Source organism: Cuculus canorus, chromosome 2 (assembly GCF_017976375.1).
Source record: "Cuculus canorus isolate bCucCan1 chromosome 2, bCucCan1.pri, whole genome shotgun sequence".
Taxonomy (NCBI): domain Eukaryota; kingdom Metazoa; phylum Chordata; class Aves; order Cuculiformes; family Cuculidae; genus Cuculus; species Cuculus canorus.
The window spans coordinates 236,297-258,367 of record NC_071402.1 but is presented as its reverse complement, the minus strand read 5'-3'; the positions used below and the strand labels follow the sequence as shown (position 1 = coordinate 258,367).

Sequence of the window (22,071 nt, the reverse complement as noted above, 5' to 3'; positions counted from 1 at the left end):
TAGCTGTGGTGCCACTTGGCAGTGTTTGTAGGTAGCCATGGATGGTAACGGTGCCGTTGTCTTCTGAGGAGACTCTGAGGGTGATGGAACCTGGACAAGTTGGAGAAGTGAGGCTGTGTGAACCTCAGGTTCAACAAGGCACCTGGATCGGAGCAATCCATGGCTTCAATACTGGATGTGGGACAACATGGTTGGGAGCAGCCTGGAGGAGAAGGACTTGGGGTGCTGGGGGAGGAGAAGCTCCACAGGAGCCGACAATGTGTGCTCGCAACCCAGAAACCACCCATGTCCTGGGCTGCATCCAAAGCAGCGTGGCCAGCAGGGTGAGGGAGGGGATCCTGCCCCCTCTGCTCTGCTCTGGTTCTGGAATCCCCAACATAAGAAGGACATGGAGCTGTTGAAATGGGTCCAGAGAAGGCCAGGGAGATGATGCGAGGGCTGGAGAACCTCTGCTATGAGCACAGGCTGAGAGTTGGAGTTGTTCAGCCTGGAGAAGAGAAGGCTCTGGGGTGACCTTGGGGTAGCTTCCAGTATGGAAAGGAGCTCCAGGAAAGCTGGGGAGGGGCTTTTTCCAAGGGCCTGAAGTGACATGACGAGGGGGAATGGCTTTAAATTGGAGAAGGGGAGATTTAGGTTAGACATTAGGAAGAAAAAGTTCACAAGGAGGGCGGGGAGGCCCTGGCCCAGGGTGCCCAGAGCAGTGGTGGCTGCCCCATCCCTGGAGGTGTTCAAGGCCAGATTGGATGGGGCTCAGAGCCCCTGATCCAGTGGGAGGTGTCCCTGCCCATGGTAGGGGATGGGACTGGGTGGGCTTTGAGGTCCCTTCTCACCCAAACCATTCCATGGTTCCAGCACTTCTCTGAGGACTCTGTGCTTCCATCACCCAGTTGCTGTCACCAGTGGATCGAGAGATCTGGGAAATGCTGGAGGTGCAGGATTTTTCTAGGTGACCCCACAATTTGTTTCTGTCACGTTACTGTGTGCCCATCGGCTCTTGGGTTATCGAGGGTTTTGTTGAGGTTGCTGAGGGCACAAGGAACGTTCTTCATCACGCTTGGAAGGGTTGATTGATCGAGCATAGCCAAGTTATGGGCAGGAGAGAGATCTCTGCATTCCAACCCTTCCAACTCTTCCCTTCAAAGTGCATTATACTCATGGGAACTGACCTGGTGCAGGGAGAGCTTCTCAGAGCTGAGGGCTCACACATGATGAAGCCGCCTTGCTTTTTGTTTATCAGACCCAGTGCTTCTGGGTTTAAGTCCTGCAGACCAAGCCCTCAGCTCTGCTTTGTTTCCAATCCCGAGGTGCATCTCCTTCTCTAGTTTGTGGAGAAGTGTCTGGTGGTGCATTGATGGGGGTTAGAGCTGTGCTTCTTCTGGGATCGGCAGGAATCACTCAGCCACCACAGTGTGATCCTCTTTATCGTAGAATCATAGAACAACTAGGTTGGAAAAGACCTTTGAGATTTATCAACTCCAACCGTACCTCTCCGCTAGTGAACCATCCCCAAGCACCTCATCTGCCCGGCTTTTAAACCCCTGCGGGGATGAGGACTCCATCACCTCCCCGGGCTCCTCTGCCAGTGCTTGAGGACCCTTTCAGTGAAGAATTTTTTCCTAATGTCCAATCTGAACCTGCCCTGGCACAGCCTGAGGCCATTCCCTCTTCTCCCATCACCTGTCACTTGGGAGAAGAGCCCAGCACCCACCTCTCCACAACCTCCTTTCAGGCAGTTGTAGAAGTGGTGAGGTCTCCCCTCAGCCTCCTCTTCTCCAGGCTGAACAGCCCCAGGGCCCTCAGCTGTTCCTCATAATCCTTGTTCTCCAGCCCCTTCCCCACTCCGTTCTCTTCTCTGGACACACTCCAGGACCTCAACGTCTTTCTTGGAGTGAGGGGCCCAGGACTGAACCCAGGATTTGAGATGTGGCCCAACCAGCACTGACTGCAAGGGCACAATCACTTCCCTGCTCCTGCTGGTCACACCGTTTCTGATCCAGGCCAGGATGCCATTGGCTTTCTTGGCCACCTGGGCCACCGCTGGCTCATGATCAGCCGCTCTCAACCAACACCCCCAGGTCCTTCTCCTCCAGGCAGATTTCCAGCTGCTCTTCCCCAAGCCTGGAGCTGCACGGGGTTGTTGTGTTGCAAAGGCAGGACCTGGCACTTGGCCTGGTTGAACCTCATCCCATTGCCCTCAGCCCATGGACCAGGCTGGCCAGGTCCCTCTGCAGAGTCTCCCTACCCTCCAGCAGATTGACCCTTCCTCCCGGCTTAGTGTTGTCCCCAAACCTGCTAACCTCAAATACCGTGTTCACTTCTGGGCCCCTCGGTACAAGAAGGATGTTGAGGCTCTGGAGCGTGTCCAGAGAAGAGCAACAAAGCTGGTGAGGGGACTGGAGAACGTCTGACGAGGAGCGGCTGAGAGAGCTGGGGGTGTTTAGCCTGGAGAAGAGGAGGCTGAGGGGAGACCTTATTGCTCTCTACAACTACCTGAAAGGAGGTTGTGGAGAGGAGGGAGCTGAGCTCTTCTCCCAAGTGACAGAGGACAGGACAAGAGGGAATGGCCTGAAGGTCCACCAGGAGAGGTTCAGGCTGGATATCAGGAAAAAAGTTTTCACAGAAAGGTTCCTCAGGCCCTGCAGAGGCTGCACAGGGAGGGGGTGGAGACCCCATCCCTGGAGGTGTTTAAAAGACGGGGAGACGAGGTGCTGAGGGACGTGGTTTAGTGGCAGATAGGAATGGTTGGACTCAATGATCCAAGAGGTCTTTTCCAACCTGGTGATTCTATCATTCCTGCCATAGGAGCCAGCATTCCTGCGGTAGGAGCTGATATTCCTGCCATAGGAGCTGGTGTTCCTGCTGTAAGAGCTGGCATTCCATAACGCCCTGGTCCGTTCTGCTTTCCCCATTCTTGTGGTCACACAAAGGTTCAGGGTCAGTGGTGAGCGTGCACCGAGGCTGTTGGAGGCCTGGAGCTCTTCCCATCCGAGAACAGACTGGGAGACCGGGGCTTGTCCAGCCTGGAGAAGAGAAGGCTGCAGGGAGACCTCAGAGCAGCTTCCAGTAGGGAAAGGGTCTCCAGGAAAGCTGGGGAGGGGCCCTGGATCAGGGAGTGCAGGGACAGGAGGAGGGGAACGGCTTTGAGCAGAAAGAGGGGAGATTGGGATGAGATCTCCTGTGAGGGTGGGGAGGCCCTGGTCCAGGTTTCCCAGAGAAGTGGTGGCTGCCCCATCCCTGGAGGGGTTCGAGGCCAGGTTGGATGGGGCTTGGAGCCCCCTCATCCAGTGGGAGGTGTCTGTGCAATGGAACTGGATGGGCTTTGAGGCCCCTTCCCACCCAAACTGTTCCATGATTCCAAGATGTGTCCACCCACTCATCCCCTGGACTCTCTCCATCTGCCTCACATGTCTCTGTAAGGACCTCCTGCTCCCACTGGTCTGCTGGGTGTTCCTCGTCCTCTCCTCACCAGTGAGGAGGGCAGTCTCGGGTTGCTGATGGTCTGAAGGGTGATGCTTCTGGGCACAGCATCCCAGGTTGTTCTCTGGAGGTTCCAGCTTCTCCTGCACAGTTGGTGTTGGACAGGATCAGAGATAGGAGCTCATTGTAATCGAGGTCACCCCGGTATGACACCCTTATTGACCCTTGCCAGGGTACGTTCCTGTATCTGTTTCTTTCTTTCCCTTTGCTTGTCCACTGCAATGTTCATCACCATCATCTCCTCCTTCTTTCTCCTTCTCCTCCTTTTCCTCCGTCTCCTCCTCTTCCTACTTCTCCTTCTTTTCCTCTTGCTACTTCTCCTCCTCCTCCTTGTCTTCCTCCCCCCTCCTTGTCTTCCTCCCCCCTCCTTCTCCTTCTCCTTCTCCTTCTCCTTCTCCTTCTCCTTCTCCTTCTCCTTCTCCTTCTCCTTCTCCTTCTCCTTCTCCTTCTCCTTCTCCCTCTCCTTCTCCTTCTCCTTCTCCTTCTCCTTCTCCTCCTTCTCCTTCTCCTTCTCCTTCTCCTTCTCCTTCTCCTTCTCCTTCTCCTTCTGGTCTTCCCCCTCCTTCTCCTTCTCCTCCTCCTTGTCTTCCTCCCCCTCCTCCTCAGCTCCTCAGCTCTTGAAGACAGTATTAAGCAGTACGAGCAGGATCTGGCCAGGAAGCTGTACCAGTCCCGACAGCGGGCACCTGCCTCCGCGGCCAGGCCAGCTCAGATGTCTAGCCCAGTGCAGAGTCGCTCCTCAAGAACCCCCGGGTCAGGAAGCCAATCCAGGTGTGCACAGCCCCCTCCCCAACAGCTGCATGCACCACGGTCCCGTCCGCATCCCTCATCCCAACGCAGCGCTCCTGGCTGTGCCCCGGCACTGGTAGTGGATGCTGTGTTCTTCCCCTGAGGTCCCACGGACGAGGGGGGAAGTTTGGCCGGGAGAAGGGAGCAGATGTTCCTGAGGGCTGAGCCCACTCTTCCTTAGCTGTTCCATCACCTCCTGATGGCTGAGAAGGGTTAAGAACCAACACACGTAGAGCATGGAGGAGCGTAAAGCCCTGATCCGTTTGAGCTCCTGCAGCTCTGTCCCAGCTTGGGTTCCTCTCCCGTTGTGTGTGGTACCTCAGGAAAAGCTGCTCGGTGTGTTGGCGCTTAGCTCCAGGCTCTGCTCTTCACCACACGATGGCATGCGTGTTTCGGGATGACAGCAAACCGAGCCATTCTCCTCTCCTGCCGGGAAGTCCATCTGCCTCGGGGAGCCAGGGGTGCCTGATGTCACCTCCTGCACCCAGCCCGGTGCCTGCTCTGGCTGCTGGACGCGGGAGGTGGCATCATCTCTCAGGCCGGAGGCGACGTCTGACGGTCTTTTCTCCCTCTCTTGTTTTTGGTTTAGCATGAAGTCACTTGAACAGGACGCTCTGAAAGCCCAGATGGTCATTGCCAAGTCCAAGGAGGGCAAGAAGCGCAGCACGCTGGAGCACCTGGCAGAGTCGCCCTCGCCCGCTCCCACCCCATCGCCAACACCACTGGAAGGTACGTTACGGCTGACTCTGAGAGGGACAGAGCTAATGCTTCCCTAGCTCATCTCGCTGTGGGAAGCAGCTTCTGCAGGATCCTCTGGGACAGAAGACATCTCAGCGTAGGGAGTGGGCCTGGTCTGTAGAAACCATGGGAGAACATCTGGGGTGCGGGTCCAGGAAACCCAGGGCAGAAGCAAAACAGCATCGTCGCTAAAAGGAGAGGAAAGAAGTGTTTGTCCTGAGAAGGCCACGTCTTTCCTGGGCCTGGCATGCTACCACAGTTAAACGCCGCTTGGTGGAAGGGGAGGATTCGGGAGGCGTTGATCCAGCGCAGCCGGTCACTGAGCCGTGCTCCTCTGTCCTCTTTTGCAGATTGCAGCCCCAGGAACGTCACTTCGCCGGGGAGGCTGGTAGGACATCCTTCTGCTTGCTTTTGTTACCCCGCCTGTAACCCTGGGGTTGCCCGGTCGCTCGGCGTGGGTGTGGACATTCAGCTGGGCCGTAGGAGCCTACTGAAACCCCTCAGGCCCAGCTGCGTGGTGGTGGAATCGTGAGGAGGACACAGCGGGTGGAGCTCTACCATCCCACCGCTCCAGGCATCCCTGCTTACCATGCAACCTCAGTTTTCAGTTCTTCTGGTTTGTTGGTTCATCCTTTGCCCAGTCAGTGTGGGTTCACGAAAGGCAGGTCCTGCCAAACCAACCTGATCGCCTTCCATGGCAAGATGACCCACTTGATGGATGAGGGAAAGGCTGTGGATGTGGTGGACCTGGACTTGAGTGAAGCCTTTGACACAGTTTCTTGGGTGTTCTGCTTGAGAAACCAGCTTCCACTGGCCTGGACAGGAGCACCCTCTGCTGGGTTAGAAACTGGCTGAATGGCCGGGCCCAAAGAGTGGTGGGAATGGAGCTCAGTCCAGCTGGAAGCTGGTCACAAGTGCTGTTCCCTTGGGCTCACTGTTGGTCCAGTTCTGTTCAAGATCTTTGTCTATGATCTGGATGAAGGGATTGAATGGACCCTTGGGAGGTTTGCGGATGACACTAAGCTGGGAGGAAGGGTCAATCTGCTGGAGAGTAGGGAGACTCTGCAGAGGGACCTGGCCAGCCTGGATCCATGGGCTGAGGGCAACGGGGTGAGGTTCAACCAGGCCAAGTGCCAGGTCCTGCACTTGGGCCACAACAACCCCGAGCAGCTCCAGGCTTGGGGAAGAGCAGCTGGAAATCTGCCTGGAGGAGAAGGACCTGGGGGTGTTGGTTGACAGTGGCTGATCATGAGCTAGCGGTGGCCCAGGTGGCCAAGAAGGCCAATGGCATCCTGGCCTGGATCAGAAACGGTGTGACCAGCAGGAGCAGGGAAGGGATTCCCTGGACTCCACGCTGGTGAGGCCACACCTCGAAACCTGGGTTCAGTCCTCGGCCCCTCACTCCAGGGAAGACATTGATGTCCTGGAGCACGTCCAGAAAAGGGAATTGAGCTGGGGAACGGGCTGGAGAACAAGGGCTATGAGAGGTGGCTGAGGGACCTGGGACTGCTCAGCCTGGAGAAGAGGCTGAGAAGAGACCTCATCACTGTCTATAATTTCCTGAAAGGAGGTTGTGGAGAGGTGAGCGCTGCTCTCTTCTCCCAAGTGACAAATGATAGGACAAGAGGGAATGGCCTCAGGCTGTGTCGGGACAGGTTCAGATTGGACATGAGGAAAAATTTCTTCACTGAAAGGGTTCTTGGTCCCTGGCAGAGGAGCCCAGGGAGGTGGTGGAGTCCCCATCCCTGGAAGGGCTTAAAAGGCGGGGAGATGAGGTGCTCAGTGGTGGTTCGGTAGTGGACAGGTGTGGTTGGAGCTGATGATCTCAATGGTCTTTTCCAACCTAGAGACTCTATGATCCTCTTGGTCCTTTTGCTCCATCTCCATGCTCAGAAAGCCCTTCATGCCGGAGACCTTGGCTCTTTGTTTCCTTGGCAGTGTGAAACCAAGAGCTGGAGCTGAAACCAGCATTTTCCGTTTTCTGTGTAAATGCAACCGACTGTCGGTGCAGAGAATGGACAGGACTGGGGAGAAGGGCAGAGCGGGGGCAGCTGCACGGAGAAAGGACCTCACTTTGCCCCAGGTCACACAGTGCCACCCCCTCTGGGCTGCCGCCCCGGCTGTGCCAGAGCCATCAGGAATCCTGCCACCCGTTGTCCCACAGCCATCAGTTTCCGCCCGGCTCAGTGCGTGTGTGCATTGTGCTGGAGCTCCTGATGGTTTCTTCTCAAGCTGGAGCGCCCGTCCCGGGACCAGAAGAGCCACAAAGCCGTGGTGCCTCATCTCAGAGGCTTCATCCTGGCGCGCTTGGCACTGACCGGGAATGACGCTCTGCCTCTGGGGGCTGCCAGTTTCCCGTCCGTTTCTCTCCCCTTATCCTCTCTTCTCTCTTTCTTCTCTTTTGCTGTCCCTTCCAGTCCCTGTCTGAAAAGAAGTTTGACTACCGGGAATTTGCTGCAATTCCTTCCTCCAAACCTGTTTACGAAATCCAGGTATAAACTGCATGTGGAACCGTCCCAGCGATGGGCCAGGGCTTGCTTTGGTGGAGGTGCCTCCACGTGAGGTGGTGACAGGACAAGGGGGATGGTTTGAAGCTGAGAGAGGGGAGATTGAGACGAGATCTTGGGGAGAAATGTTCTCCTGTGAGGGTGGGGAGGCCCTGGCCCAGGTTGTCCAGAGCTGTGATGGCTGCCCCATCCCTGGAGGGGTTCCAGGCCAGGTTGGATGGGGCTTGGAGCCCCCGAACCAATGGGAGGTGCCCTTGCCCATGGCAGGGGGTGGAACTGTGAGGCCCCTTCCAAGGCAAACCATGATTCTATGACCTTTAGAGCAGAGGTGGGCTGGTTTGGGGAAGTCCTCTCCAGAGGCATTCTCAGTCTGGAAGGCCACCATCCATGCCGGGTAACTGAGGGTTTAATGGAGACATCAGTCAGGTGCAATTGTGAAAACGTTGGTCCGGGTGGTTTTAAGATTAATGGCAAAAGCTTTGCAAGTGTCATCTTCACCTTAACTCATCCTGGAATATTTGAAGTGAAAGATGAGAGCAAGAAGGGAAGGAAAAGCTCTAGGAATGGTTGCCAACAAGCAGTGAATGGAAGCGGATGTTAATGCCATAGTGGGATCTCTCCAGCATCTGCCCAAGGAGCAGCTCTGGTGGCAACTCTCATGTTGTACCTCTGCTGCAGAGGAACTGAGAAGTCGTCCTGCAGAGAGGGAGCATCAGGTTGTGAGGACGAGCACCATGGAAAGGTTCTCCCTCCTAAAAGAACTTAATTTCATTTTTGGTGCTCTGTCACAGAACCACAGAATGTTTGAGGTTGGGAGGGACCTGTGGAGGTCCTATCTGCCCTCTTGCTCAAGCAGGGTCGCCCAGAGCTGGTTGCCCAGGACTCTGAGATGCCTTTGCGTTGTTGTCTTGTTCAGTCATGGATTGATCGTGTTTGTGATGGCCAACTTCAGCAGATAATGTGGTATCACGGTGCCTCATGGCAGGGGGGCCCTGGCCCAGGTTGCCCTGAGAAGTGGTGGCTGCCCCGTCCCTGGAGATGTTCAAGGCCACGTTGGATGGGGCTTGGAGCAACCTGATCTGGTTAAAGATCTCCCTGCCCGTGGCAGGGGTTGGAGCTGGATGGGCTTTGAGGTCCCTTCCACCCGAACTGTTCCATGAGTCTATGATTTCAGGAAAACGAGCAGGGCTTGGGATGCTGATTTGTGCCCCCAGAGTGGGGCTGGTTTTGAAGCCACCTCAAGTCCGTGACCATCAGCAAAGCTCTTTTCTCGTGGTGGTGTCGCTCTGGTCTAATGAGCTGTGGACACCTCTGGTTGTTGGAATGGCCTTCATGGTGGGAAGGCTTTACAGTTAGCTGGAACTGGTGGAGTTCCATCACTTGGCAATTCCTCCAGAGCTATCCATGGGGATGTAGCTGCTCCTGTCCCCCACCAGTTCTCCAGACACACCTGAAGATAGAGAAGAAAGTTGATTTTTGGGCAGGAAACTGGGCCTGGGAGCCGTGCAGCTGCAGAATTGGGATCCAGGACTCTCCCGGAAATGTAGTTTGTGCCTTTGCTCTTCTCCCATATTTCTACTTGTTTTCTGTAGCCTCTACGCTTTCTGCCTTTCGCCTCCCATCCTCTCCTCCCAACACACACGAAGCAGAAGGGGGTCACTGACGGGGGACACCTCGGCTGCCATGTGCCCAGCCCTCAGAGGGCAGAAGGTTCTGCAGGGTCCTGGAAGGCTGGAGGTGGGGAATTACCCGGCATTGGGGTTGCTGTGGTGGATTCTCACGTGTTCTCTTCTCTTCCAGTCACCCAACGCCGCCGATGACCTCAGATACATGGATGACAGAAATAACTCAGGTAAGATCACGGCCAGAGGGAGTCTTCTTTGTACTCTTTGCCTTCCCACCACGGTTCCCGAGGGTTCCCCTTTGCCTGCTCATGGAATCCACCCTGAGGACGCCGATTCTTGGTGCTTGAAGCAATGTCTTATTTTGTTTGTTCTAGAATGAAACCTCCGACCTCGCCGCGCTCAGTTTTGGGTAGGAAACTTGCATTGTGCGCTAGTGGTGACTAATCTGCTGAGATGGTAGCAAGCATGCCCAGTTTCCTCCTGGTTTTGTGTTCTGGGGTAAAGAGTGGACATGGTTGGGAAGTTCTGTCCTTGTGGTGATGTGGCCCTCGCCTTGGGCCACTGTCTCCTGCTGTGAATGGAGAACATCCATGGATCAGGCTCCACCTTGTTCTCAGCAGGGAATCTCACTACCTTCAGATAAATTCGTCCTGCTTGAAGACTTGAGAGCATTTCGGTGCTTGGGGACCCGGGTGACTCCCCAACTCTACACTCATGGATCCAAGTTCACGGTCACCAAAATAAACAGTGACCAGAGGAGTGATTGCTCTGTCTCCTCAGGCCGTCCTAGCCGTGGTGTCCATCTGTCCTCAGCTGTACCAGACAGGCTCAGATCATCTCCCACTTCGTTCTGGGTGGCTGCAGCCGCAGCATGGAGCTCAGCAGGGCCTGCCTGCTCCTTGGTTTTGCTTTGGTTTCCTTCAACGCTTGATGCTGGGTTTCTTCTACCTCTTTTGCATTTTCTCCTCCTTTATTTTACCCAAGGAATGATTTCTCTCTCGCTTTTGTCTTGGCAAATCTGTGAACAAAGGCTGCCTTTTGGGCAGCCGATCCGTGCGTGGTCCATTTCCAGAAGGAGGTTTCACCTAAGAGATACTCGAGAAGAACTTGCTGTCCTGAGAACACCATCTGAAGATGCAGCCAAACTCCTTTGGTGTGGGACAAAACTCTCAAGGGCTTTTTAGATTCCCTTCAGCTGCAGCTCATTCTTCCTTACGTGCCACCGACACAGAGGTCCTTATTTTGTCAGCTTTGAAGAGTTCAAATCACTATGTTTGGTGACACCTCTTCTCTGTCCCCTTCTGCACACACTGTGGTTTCAACCAGAATTATCCTTGGTCGTGGAATTGTGGCTTTTCCATTGTATGGAGAACTCATGGGCAATTCCTAGACTTCGTACTGGAAGAGCATTAATGGAGCCTCCAGTTCGGAATTAGATGATCTTTAGGGTCCCTTCCAACTCAAACCTTTCTATGATCTATGACCCCCATCATCAGTGGAAGAAGGTTGAGGTCATTTTCAGTCTTTCGTGGCACTTTGTGGCATTCAGTCCATCCATAATCAGGCATTTTGGTTGCTTTAACCCTTTCTTGACCATCTCCTTGCGTCTCCTGGGGTGCAGTGAATCACTGTGTCTTACTCCCTCTTCTTGCACCATCCGTGTAGTCCAGTATCGTATCCGTTACCTCTTTTCCAGGCTGAAGGATCCTGGTTCCTCGTTGTGCGAGTCATCCCCACACCCCTCTGGACCTTTTTATTTCGTTTGTGCCTGTTTTAAGGTAGAGGAGGAGAGTGGGGCTGCGTGCAGGGCTGCGAGTGAAGGCATCTGATGGGTTTGTGTAGAGGCCGGTGGTGTTCTGGACGCTCTCCCATCTTCTCCAATATCCAGTACTCAGATGTGAGACGGCATTGCTGAGAGAAGTGCCAATGCGTTCAGAATGTTCCCCCATCGCTACAGAATCATCTCGGTTTAAGGTGTCGCGGTTCGTAGGCAGTCAGAATTATTTTATTGAGCTTAAGTATCACCCAGTAGTGTAAAAAACCAACTTCACCGTCCACATGAGGTCCTGGCGGGTCAGATATTGCCCCGTGTGAGCTGTTAGGAGTGCAAGAAAAGAGCACAGGAGGAGAAAAGCATGAAGTAATTCCTTCCAAGGCTCCGGCAACCCATGCGTTGGCAGGTACTAAGCCAGGGGCTTTTCCTTTCAGAGCTGACTCCTTCATGGATCAGTTCATGCCTGCGGTGACCGTCACCTTCCACGTCACCACCCGGTCTCCTCCGTAAATCCCAAATGCCCATTGTAGCCGAGTTCCGTGTCACTGCCCTGACACACGGCGTGGTGTCCGCAGTGGTTCCTCTCCACTGGCTCCATCTCACCACCCACCCGGGGTTGGCCCCGATGCCAGCAGCTGCTCGGTGTTGACAACAGGGAACATCTCCCTGCGCTTCTTCTGTGCGGCCACCATGTTCCTCTCCACGGAAGGATGAGCCACCTCATCCCGTGGCAGCTCCTTTGCCGAGGAGCGACCAAAACTTGGTTGGGAATTTCCGTGTGCCATGTTGAGCTCGTTTAACCTGCATGTTTGACAGCTCCTGTCCAAACGAGTCTAAAGGAGTGACTTTCCCTACATCCACATGGATTTCCTCCCCCACCTCTCCGTCTGGATTGTTCCTGCATGTGCCCCTGCCTTCCTTTTATACTGGTTTGCTGTGTTTGGAGGTCGGGTATCTGCTTCCCCACCCCAGTGTCCTTTGGCGATGTCAGAGGTGAGGCAGTGGGACACACTGCCCGGAGCAGTGGTGGCTGCCCCATCCCTGGAGGGGTTCCAGGCCAGGTTGGATGGGGCTTGGAGCCCCTGATCCAGCGGGAGGTGTCCCTGCCCATGGCAGGGGTTGGAACTGGATGGGCTTTGAGGTCCCTTCCAGCCCAGACCACTCCATAATTCTATGATCTGTCACCTCCACTCAGTTCAGAGACATTTCTGAACAGCAGCTCAGTGCCGTGGTGAGGAGCTCAGGGAGGATTCTGGGTTGTAACAGCTTCTGCTCAGGCGCTGTAACGTGAGGAATGTTGTGTCCTGCAGAGCGGAGGGCAGGCGCTGCGTACAGCTCAGCGGAGCCTGCGCCTTTGAGCTGATGTGTCTGCATAAGGGTCTGTATTTGAGGTTCTCTGCTATGGTCAAAGCCTCTGGAGAGGCTTTTCCAAGGAGACGGGTTGCACCTGAGGGAAAAGTCTGTGGTTTTGGAGAACGTTTTCCTTTCTATACAAGTGCCTCAGGCCCAGGTTGCCCAGAGAAGCGGTGGCTGCCCCATCCCTGGAGGGGTTCAAGGCCAGGTTGGATGGGGCCTGGGAGCCCCCGAGCCAGTGGTGTCCATGCTCATGGCAGGGGATTGGAACTGGATGGGCTTTGGGGCCCCTTCCCACTCAAACCATTCCTGGATTCTATTTCGTTTGAACTCATTCCATGAGTCCTTTCAGCGCACTTGGTTTTCCCTGAGGCTTGGCACTTCCGCTGATTTCCAGGGAATGGGGGAGTTTGGGGTAGGTTTCTCACGCGTGAGGCTTCCACCCCAGAACCAACGGTCGTCCATATGTGGTCACCCGAAAGTTCTGGGCACAGCGTTGCTGTAGCTCCCTGAGACTCCAGTGCTGTCTCAAGGTCCAGCACCCGGGCTCACCCTTATCCCTGACCCAACCCTTTCTCCCATAACCTCTCCTGTCCTTGTCCGGCAGTTCCGCAGGAGCAGGATGGGCAGCCGGCGGAGGAGGAGGAGCTGCTGCCCGCACGCGATTCATCCACCCCCACTTCATCAGCACTTGAAGAAATGGCCCTGTACAGCAGCAAGCGCAAACTCCGACACGGCCGGCGCAGTTTGGAGGCTGCTGTTCCCACGTAGAGGAGCGGAGGCACCTGGGCGACTCTCCAGCTCCCCGTGCCCCAAGGACAGCACTGGACCTGCCCACACTGCTGCCTCCGGGCTCTGGCTGGGAACGGAGTGCCCCGGCGAGCATTGTGGGCAACTCGACTTCTTTTAAGGCTGTGAAACGCCCTCTTTTCTCACCCGATGATGCACTGGGCACGTCCTGGATGGAACGGGACGACTCTTGACTTCTTGATGGCAAACGGAGAGGAGGTGTGGGTAGGACAGCGGGTGGCCGCAGCTTCTTAGCCTGTAAATAGTGTGGGGAAGAGGGGAGGGCGGGGAGGCCTGCGAGGGCGCCGGGCTCCGGCCGCCGTCTCCTCCACTGGGATTTGTAGTGGTTAATGGGGGAGCTTCTGCTCTGGTGTGGATTAGGGGGAAGGGCCGTCCTGCCTTCGCTCCTGTTGGGTTGCCAGTCTTTTGCCGAAAAGCATCTCCTCCTGCACCGCGCCGGCTCACTTCCGTTCGGGAGGATGCGGGAATGGGCAGCTTGGAGGCAAAAAAAACTCTGGATTTCAGCAAAGTGCCTGCCTCCGACACCAACAGCGGGGCACTCGGCAGAGACGGCGCAACGAGCAGGAGCCTCTGCCGGCTCCGTGCCGCTGGCTTCCACGGTGTCCCGTTCAGGAAGATGCTCCTGCCGGTGTTCCGTGCCATTCCGGGAGACGGATTCCTGCCTGGATGCACACACGAGTGCGTGGGGCTTGTGACCTGCTCTGCAGGCACCGTGTCCCGGTGTCAGAAGAGGCCGGGAGGTTTGGCACCGCGGCGGAACCGGGGCAGCAACGGGAAAAGAGGCAGGAGGAGGGTAGCAGCATGCATGTGTGAACGCGATAGAGAGCGGAGTAGCTGGGGTTAGGGTACGTGGCAGAGGTAGGAGGTGTGAAAGCGGTAGGATAGCGGGTTAGGATTGAGGAAACGGGGACGGGGAGTGTTGCTGGGGTCAGGGTAGGACTCGAGGGTCTCGCAGGCAGCAGGAGGAGCGGGTGAGTCGTGGTGATGCCCACGGTGTGGGGTTACACGGTGCCCAGCGTGGGGAGCACGGGTGGCTCTGGCCCTTGCCTTGCAGTCACCACACAGGTCCCTCCGCCAGCGTTTCGGCTTCAGACCCCTTTCCACGTAGCGTAGGGAAAAAAAAATCCATGTTTGCCCACGCAAGAGGGAGAAGTGGAAATGAAGAGAGAGCAGGGGAGCAATCCCTGGGTTCTGTGAGCGGAACGAGGGCTGCAAACAGGTTCCGTGCTGTGAGCTCTGCCAGCGTGGGGGAGAACGGTGCTGCCCACGGCACGGGGCTCGGGCTGCACTGCCCACGACTGAAGTGAAACAGCCCTTTCCTTCTCCTTTTTTTTTGGCTTTTAATGCCTCTCGTGGGGAGGAAAGCGTCAGAGCCCGGCAGCGACCCGCTCTGCCTGCCCTGGCGCCGCGGTGCTCTCTCTGAACCCTCCCGCAGCGAGGCTGGAGCCGTGCCTCGAGCCTCTCCACCACCAGACACGGCTCGGGCGCTCCTGCGTGTGAATTTGCTGAGTGAAAGAACCAGATGAGGTTTCTTTTAGTTGAGAATCTCCCTTCCTGCCAAATCTCGGCGAATCGCTGTGACTGACTCCATACGTTTTGATTTTACAGAGCCTCGAATGGAGAAACTCCGATAATCTCAGACAGCAGCTCCGGCTGCTTCCATCATCAGCAATTTGAGCTTTTTTTCCTTTTTAACTCTAATTTTAGCGTTTGCTTTTTAACAACAGCGATTTTGGAAACAATCCTGGATTGGTTTTTGGTGACTAACTTGTGATTCTTCTTTTCCTTTCCCTTTGCGGTACCTGGTGCCCGGCTCCGGGTTCTCTCCCGGGAGACTCTGAGGGACAATTAGCAATCAAGACTGTAACTAGTGAAATTTGTACAACCAAAGAAATCTATTTTGTGGTTCAAGGATAATAAAGTTTACTTTACATTTTAGAGCTTTTCTTGATGTGCCTGGCCCGGGGGGAGTCTCCCGTCCCTCCATCAACGCTTCGGTTCACTCTGTTGTCACCCTACAGCCCAGCACCGCACCGGTGACACCCAAACCCTTCTGTGATTCTATTCTACGATTCTCTGAAAACCTATCTAAAAACAACCTCCTGCTTAATGGCAGATGAGAGTGGGAGAGGAATTTGGGAATGAGGAAAATGACTGTTGGGCTGGATGATCCTAGAGGTCCTTTTCCAAACTTAATGATTCTGTGATTCTATGGAAAGGAGTCCGGCACTTGGGACACCACAACCCCGAGCAGCTCCAGCCTTGGAGAAGAGTAGCTGGAAAGCTCCCTGGAGGAGAAGGACCTGGAGGTGTTGGTTGGCAGCGGCTGAAGGTGTGCCAGAGGTGGCCAAGAAAGCCAATGGGATCTTGTCTTGTGTCAGAAACAGAGGGGACAGCAGGAGCAGGGATGGGACTCAGCACTGGTGAGGCCGCACCTGAAATCCTGGGCTCGGTTCTGGGCCCCTCACTCCAAGATGGACATTGAGGGTCTGGAGTGTGTCCAGAGAAGGGAACAGAGTTGGGTAAGGGTTATGAGAGGTGGCTGAGGGACCTGGGGTTGATTAGCCTGCAAAAAAGGAGGCTGAGGGGAGACCTCATCACTATCTACAACTGACTGAAAAGAAGTTGTAGAGAGGTTGGTGTTGGCCTCCTCTCCCAAGTGATGCGATGAGAGGAAATGGCTTCAATCTGCACCAGGGCAGGTTCAGTTTGGACATTAGGAAAACGTTTTCCACCAAACAGGTTTTCAGGCCCTGGCAGAGGAGCCCAGGGAGGGAGTTGAGGCCCCATCCCTGGAGGGGTTCAAGAGCCGGGCAGATGAGATGCTCGGGGATACAGTTCAGTAGCGGACAGGTGTGGTTGGAGTTGATCTCAAAGGTCTCTTCCAGCTCAACAATTCTCTGATTCTGTGAAAAGCAACCACACGCTGTTCAGTGTTCAAACCTTTGAGACGCAGCCAATGGCACCTCCAGAGACTCCAAGTTCCCTTTGGACAAGGGACTGATGGACCGCAAAATGTCCCCATGTGCTTTGGGGACCACGTGCTCCGTGCCTCATGCACTTAAGGGAAGGCCTCACGGTGTGACGGTGTGTGTAAGAATGCTGGGAAATGCACGTGCAGGTGTGTGCACGGACACGGACACACGTGTGTCTCTGTGTGTGAAAAGGAGCGCCTGGACAGGTGTGTGTGTGTGTGTGTGTGTGTGCCTTGACACGTGTGTCTGTGCATGGACGTGTGTGTGTGAGGGAGCACTTGGACACGTGTGTTTGTGTGTGAGTGCCCGGACACGCATGTGTCTGAGTGCATGGGTACGTGTGTGTGCGTCACGGAATGCCTGAACACATGCGTGTGCGTGTGTGTATGAGTGCGTGCAGGTTTGCGTGTGTGCGTGTGAGGGAACGCCTGGATTCGCTTTCCTCAAAGGAGGGGATTCTGCCCCTCTGGTGAGACCCCCACCTGGAGTCCCGTGTCCAGTTCTCGAATCCTCAACATAAGAAGGACGTGGAGCTGTTGGAGTGAGTTCAGAGGAGGCCACAGAGATGATGCAAAGGCTGGAGCACCTCCCGAACGAGGACAGGCTGGGAGAACTGGGGATGTTCAGCCTGGAGAAGAAAAAGCTGTGGGAACACCTTAGAGCAGATTCCAGTACCTGAAGGGGCTCCAGGAAAGCTTTTTACAAAGGCCTGAAGGGATAGGACAAGGAACAATGGCTCTAAACTGGAGAGGAGAAGATTTAGATTGGACATACGGAGGGTATTCTTCACAATGCGGGTGGGGAGGCCCTGGTCCGGGTTGCCCAGAGCAGTGGTGGCTGCCCCATCCCTGGAGGGGTTCAAGCCCAGGCTCGGAGCCCCTGATCCAATGGGAGGGGTCTGCACCTATGGCAGCGGGTGGGAACTGGAAGGGCTGCGGTGTCCCTTCCAGCCCAAACCATTCCATGATTCCATCTCCCACCCTGTGACTGCAGAAGGGCACGAAGCCATCCAAATGACAGAGTCCTGGAGCCAGGCATGAGGCTTTGAGGTCCCTTCCAGCCTGAATCACACCATGACTATGATACGACGTTTTCTCTGAATTGGATCACAATGGATGTTCAGCCACACGGAACCCAGAGGCCACCGCAGCTGCACTGGGGAGTCCAGTCACAGCCTAAGGCCAAGTTTTCTGGTCACTGAAGCCTTCATTCTCTTTCTCCCAGAAGGAACGATCATCATCGGTAGCAGGTCAACACTCCGGTAAGGAAAAAAGAACACTCAACAAAGCTTCCATGCTGGCACCCGAAGAGCACTGCCATACACAAATGCTGACAGCAGTGACTCCTGTTATTCCCTGCCTGTTATTCCCCATTTAGCCCAGTAATTTAAGGCAGTTTTCACTAAAAACCTCAAACAACTTATGAGCATAATAACTATGCAAGACTCCATTCATGTTCCCACCCCATAATTGCATTCCTATCTCAGTCTTGGTTGTTGTAATAACGTTGGACTCCTCCCCAGTTACAGTTCAGGGAAAGAAGTTATTGACAACAAGAAATTGCTGTGAAGAACTGGGAGGGGAATCATAGAATGGTTTGGGTTGGAAGGGACCTCAAAACCTACCCAGTTCCAATCCCTACTATGGGCAGGAACACTTCCCACTGGATCAGGGTGCTCCAAGCCCCATCTAGCATGGCCTTGGGCACCTCCAGGGAGGGAACTTCCACAACTTCCCTGGGCAGCCTCTTCCAGTGTCTTGCTGCCCTCATTGTGAAGAAAATGAAGGCGGCAAGGTTCTGAAGAAACTTCTTCAAGGTCTGTCAGCAGAGCAAGGCTGAGCAACCAAAGCCCAGAGCCCTGTGTGTTCCTCAGGGATCTACGGAGCACGCATGTGCTGCACAAAAAAATAACTTCAACGCTGAGAGCCAGTTGGTACCTGTGACTTCTTGATACTGAGCTGCAAGGAAAACAGGAAGATCTGGTTAAACAACTCAAGACTAGATAGACCGAAGGGAGAAAGCACAGCTGCCCTTAACCCAGATCATCGAGTACACACAAATAAAGTGCCTGGAACAGATCAAACCCAGGAGTGGCAGAAGCAAACATGGGTGCTTCCAAAGCCGTGGGACCATCAGGGTAAGGGAGGGGATTCTGACCCTTTGCTCTGCTCTGGCGAGACCTGGAGCCTTGCATCCAGTTCTGAGGTCCTCAGCGCAGGAAGGACATGGAGCTGTTGGAGCAAGTCCAGAGGAGGCCATGGAGATGATCCAAGAGCTGGAGCACCTCCCGTCCAAGAACAGGCTGAGAAAGTTGGGGTTGTTCAGCCTGGAGAAGAGAAGGCTGTGGGGAGACCTTAGAGCAGCTTCCAGTGCTGAAAGGGGCTCCAGGAAAGCTGGAGAGGGGCTCTGGATCAGGGAGTGCAGGGACAGGATGAGTGGAACAGTTTTTTGCTGAAAGAGGGGAGATTGAGGTGAGATTTTAGGAAGAAACGTTCTCCCGTGAGGGTGGGGAGGCCCTGGCCCAGGTTGCCCGGAGAAGCCGTGTCTGCCCCATGCCTGGAGGGGTTCAAGGACAGGTTGGATGGGGCTTGGAGTAATTGGGATCCAGTGGGAGATGTCCTTGCCCATGGCAGGGGTTGAAACTGGGTGGGCTTTGAGGTCTCTTCCCACCCAAACCATTCCATGATTCTATGAGCTGCAGCACCTGTAGCAGCCACGAGGATCTGGAACGAGGTCCACTCCTCTCTGATCACCTCTCTGCTTTAACCCCCTTGTTGCATCTTGTCATTAACCCAGATTACAGCCAATCTGGGGCACCAAGTGTCTCCTCACTCCTGGCTCTTTTGTTTGAAGGCAGTTGGCATAAAAGAGCCCTGGTAAAGACATTCGTTACAAACAGTAATTAGCTTGATGCGTTACTAAACTAATCCGGTACAACGATGCATGTTGTAATTAGTAAAAAAAGCAAACAAAACTTATAAACGTATGCAACGGCTGAGGATTCTTTAAAAATAACCAAGATTATCTTGGAAAAAGTAAAGAAAAATAAACCACCACCAACCTGCAGAATAAAAACAAAAACAACAGCAAAACTTTATTGTCAGTTAACGACTGGAAAGATGAAGAGAACACCATCACATCATACAGCCAGCGTGGAGGCCATGTGATGGAGACCATCAGGACCTTCTTGAAATCAGCATTCTGGATAATTTTCACTCGAGTCCAACCTAAATTGGCTCAGGAGATGTCAAATCTACTCTCACAAAGTTCATAGACCTTGGAGTAGCAACATGGCTTGGGTGATGGATCTGAGTGTACAGCACTCATGGACCTGAAAGTGAAAGTCGGAGTTCTGTTTGATAATCAGATTTAAGTTAATTTTGAAAAACTGGGACCAAAAAAGGTCTACAAATGCAGTTTAAGGAACCCAGCACTCAGACTTGTTGGACCTTATCCTGTTGGTCTCCAGCTCGTGGATCCAGTCTGGCCAGGTCCCTCTGCAGAGCCTTCCTGCCCTCCAGGAGATCAACAATCCCTCCCAGCTTGGTGTCATCTCCAAACTCACTGAGGGAGCACTCAATTCCCTTGTCTGGATCATGGATAAAGATATTAAACAGAATCAGTTTCAACCCAGAACCCTGGGAACACCACCTGTGATTGGACACCAACAGGATTTAGCTCTGTTCACCACAACTCTTCGGTCCAGCATCCAGCCTGTTTTTATCCAGTGAAGAGTACACCCATCCAAGCCACGAGCAGCCAGTTTGTCCAGGACAGTGCTGTGGGAAGCGGTGCCAAAGGCTTTACTAAAGTTCACGTAGACAACGTCCACTGAGAGGGTCACCTTGCCATAGAAGGAGATCAGGTTGGTCAGGCAGGACCTGCCTTTCCTAAACCCACGCTGACTGGGCCTGATCGCCTGGTTGTCCCATACGTGCCGTGTGGTGGCACTCAAGGTCATCTGCTCCCTAACCTTCCCTAGCACTGAGGTCAGGCTGACAGGCCTGGAGTGCCCTACATCCTCCTTCCAGCCCTTCTGGTAGATGGGCATCATGTTTGCTGACCTTCAGTCAACTGGAACCTCCACAGGTAGCCAGGACTACTGATAAATGATGGAAAGTGTCTTGGTGAGCACTTCTACCAGGTCAGCACTGCTGTGTGTATCCCATCCAGCCCCAAAGACTTGTGCGTGTCCGGTGGGGTAGGAGGTTGCTCACCATTCCCTCTTGGATTATGGGGTCTCCATTCTGCTCCCCAGTCCTGTGTTCCTGATCAGGGGGCTGAGTACCTGGAGAAGAACTGGTCTGACTGTTAACAATGGAGGGAAAGAAGACAAAGTTTCTCAGCGTTTTCCCCATCCTTTGTCACTGTTTCCCCCATATCCAATAAAGGATGGAGATTCTCCTCAGCCTCCTTTTGCTGATGATGTATGAAGCAGAGCCACGTAAAGCTCTGGTTGCGCTTCAGTCCATCTAATTTTCTCCCTGCGTAACTTCAAGACGTCCTTGCAGTCCTCCTGGGTTGCTGCCTCTTCTTCCAAAGGCCACAAACTCTCCTTTCCCCTTGAGTTTCGGCTAGAACTCTCTGTTCAGCCAGGCCGGTCTCTTCCCCACCGGCACATGAGGGTGTCCTGCTCACACGTAATGTACTGGCCTTCAGGTAGCTCCTTCCTTCCCTGCAGATCCATCTTCTACCTTCCTGCACCAGGACGAAGAAATTTAAGACACAGTGGCTGAATAAAACAAAATAAACCTATGCAGGAACTGTACTGCAGGGCAAAGAATTCCCCTCTGCTTTCAGGTACTTGAAAGCCAAACTCAGAACCGAGTATCCCAAACTGTAGTGTGGAACGATCTCTTCAGTCATCCAGGAGACCCAAGAGCAACAAAAAAACAGACAAAGGCCAAGTGTTAAGCAGAAAATTCTGCACTGTAAGAACGACCAAAAAAAATTACAATAATCATAACCGGAGCATGACTTTGAAAAGGCCACAAAGATGACACGAGGGCTGTAGCACCTCCAGTAGGAGGACAGGCTGGAGAGTCGGGGTTGTTCGGCCTGGAGAAGAGAATGCTCTGAGGAGATCTCACAGCAAACTTCCAGTACCTGTAGGGACTCCAAGAAAGCTGTGGAGGGACTGTTCACAAAGGCTTGGAGCGATAGGACGAGAGGGAATGGCTTTAAATCAGAGAGGGGAAGATTTAGATTGGACATTAGGGAGAAATTCTTCACGATGTGGAGGCCCTGGCCCAGGTTGCCCGGAGAAGCCGTGGCTGCCCCATCCCTGGGGGTGCCCAAGGCCAGGTTGGATGGGGCTCGGAGCCCCTGATCCAGTGGGAGGTGTCCCTGCCCATGGCAGGGCTTGGAACTGGGTGGGCTTTGAGGTCCCTTCCAGCCCAAACCATTCCATGGTTCTAGGATTCTACACGGCCTCATTGGAGCAGGCGTGGCCAGGAGTGCATGGTACCAGGTGTGTGGGCACATGCTGACCAGTAAGGCTGTGGGCTCATCCATCAGCCCCTCGTCCTTCACCCCTCACCCCTTGCTCCCATCCTCCCTCGTTCCTCAACTCTTTAGCCCTCGCCCCTCTCGCTCCTCAGCCCCCATCCCCTCTCGCCCCTCACCCTGGTCCCCTCCTCCTCGCTCCTTGCCCTTCAGCCCTTACCCCTCACGGCTCCCCCCTTGCCCCATTCTCTCCCCTCAGCCCCCATCCCTCACCCCCCATCCCTCCCCTCTCCTGTTCCCCCCATTCCCTGCCCTCACCCCTCGCCCCCTGCCCTCTCCCCCACCTGTCAGCCCTCACCTCTGGCCCCTCAGCCCCACCTTTCACCGCTTGGCGCCTCGTCCCCACCCCTCACTCCTGACCTCCCACTTCTCACTCCTCCCCTTGCACCTTCCCCTCACCCCGACCCCTCGCCCCTCACACTCTCCCCCCTCCTTGCCCCTCACTCCTCATCCCCTGCCCCCTCTCGCCCCTCAGACTTTGCACAGCACCCTTAGCCCCCACCCCAAGCCCTGAGTCC

At 54.7% G+C, this 22,071-nt stretch overlaps 1 protein-coding gene and 1 long non-coding RNA gene across 20 annotated transcripts in view; one reads left to right on the top strand and one right to left on the bottom strand.

Moving 5' to 3' along the window:
- SCRIB (scribble planar cell polarity protein) overlaps positions 1 to 15,011 on the top strand; it is a 117,176-nt gene extending 102,165 nt beyond the window's left edge. For 14 of the 19 annotated variants that reach the window (XM_054057072.1, XM_054057069.1, XM_054057062.1 and 11 more), the window contains 6 exons: positions 4,084 to 4,248; positions 4,856 to 4,995; positions 5,355 to 5,392; positions 7,422 to 7,496; positions 9,312 to 9,363; positions 12,871 to 15,011. In XM_054057072.1, the coding sequence (XP_053913047.1) occupies positions 4,084 to 4,248; positions 4,856 to 4,995; positions 5,355 to 5,392; positions 7,422 to 7,496; positions 9,312 to 9,363; positions 12,871 to 13,034 (634 nt within the window). In that variant the 3' untranslated portion in view covers positions 13,035 to 15,011. Of the gene's footprint in view, positions 1 to 4,083; positions 4,249 to 4,855; positions 4,996 to 5,354; positions 5,393 to 7,421; positions 7,497 to 9,311; positions 9,364 to 9,510; positions 9,546 to 12,870 lie in introns of all 19 variants that reach the window. The other 5 variants (XM_054057070.1, XM_054057073.1, XM_054057067.1 and 2 more) reach the window with 5 other exon arrangements.
- Positions 15,012 to 19,117: 4,106 nt separating this feature from the next.
- Positions 19,118 to 21,671, bottom strand: LOC128851260 (uncharacterized). Its single transcript, XR_008448540.1, has 2 exons — positions 19,498 to 21,671; positions 19,118 to 19,379 (listed from the first exon to the last, which is right to left on the bottom strand). It is a non-coding gene; the product is annotated as an uncharacterized LOC128851260 (long non-coding RNA).
- Between the last annotated feature and the right edge of the window lie 400 nt (positions 21,672 to 22,071).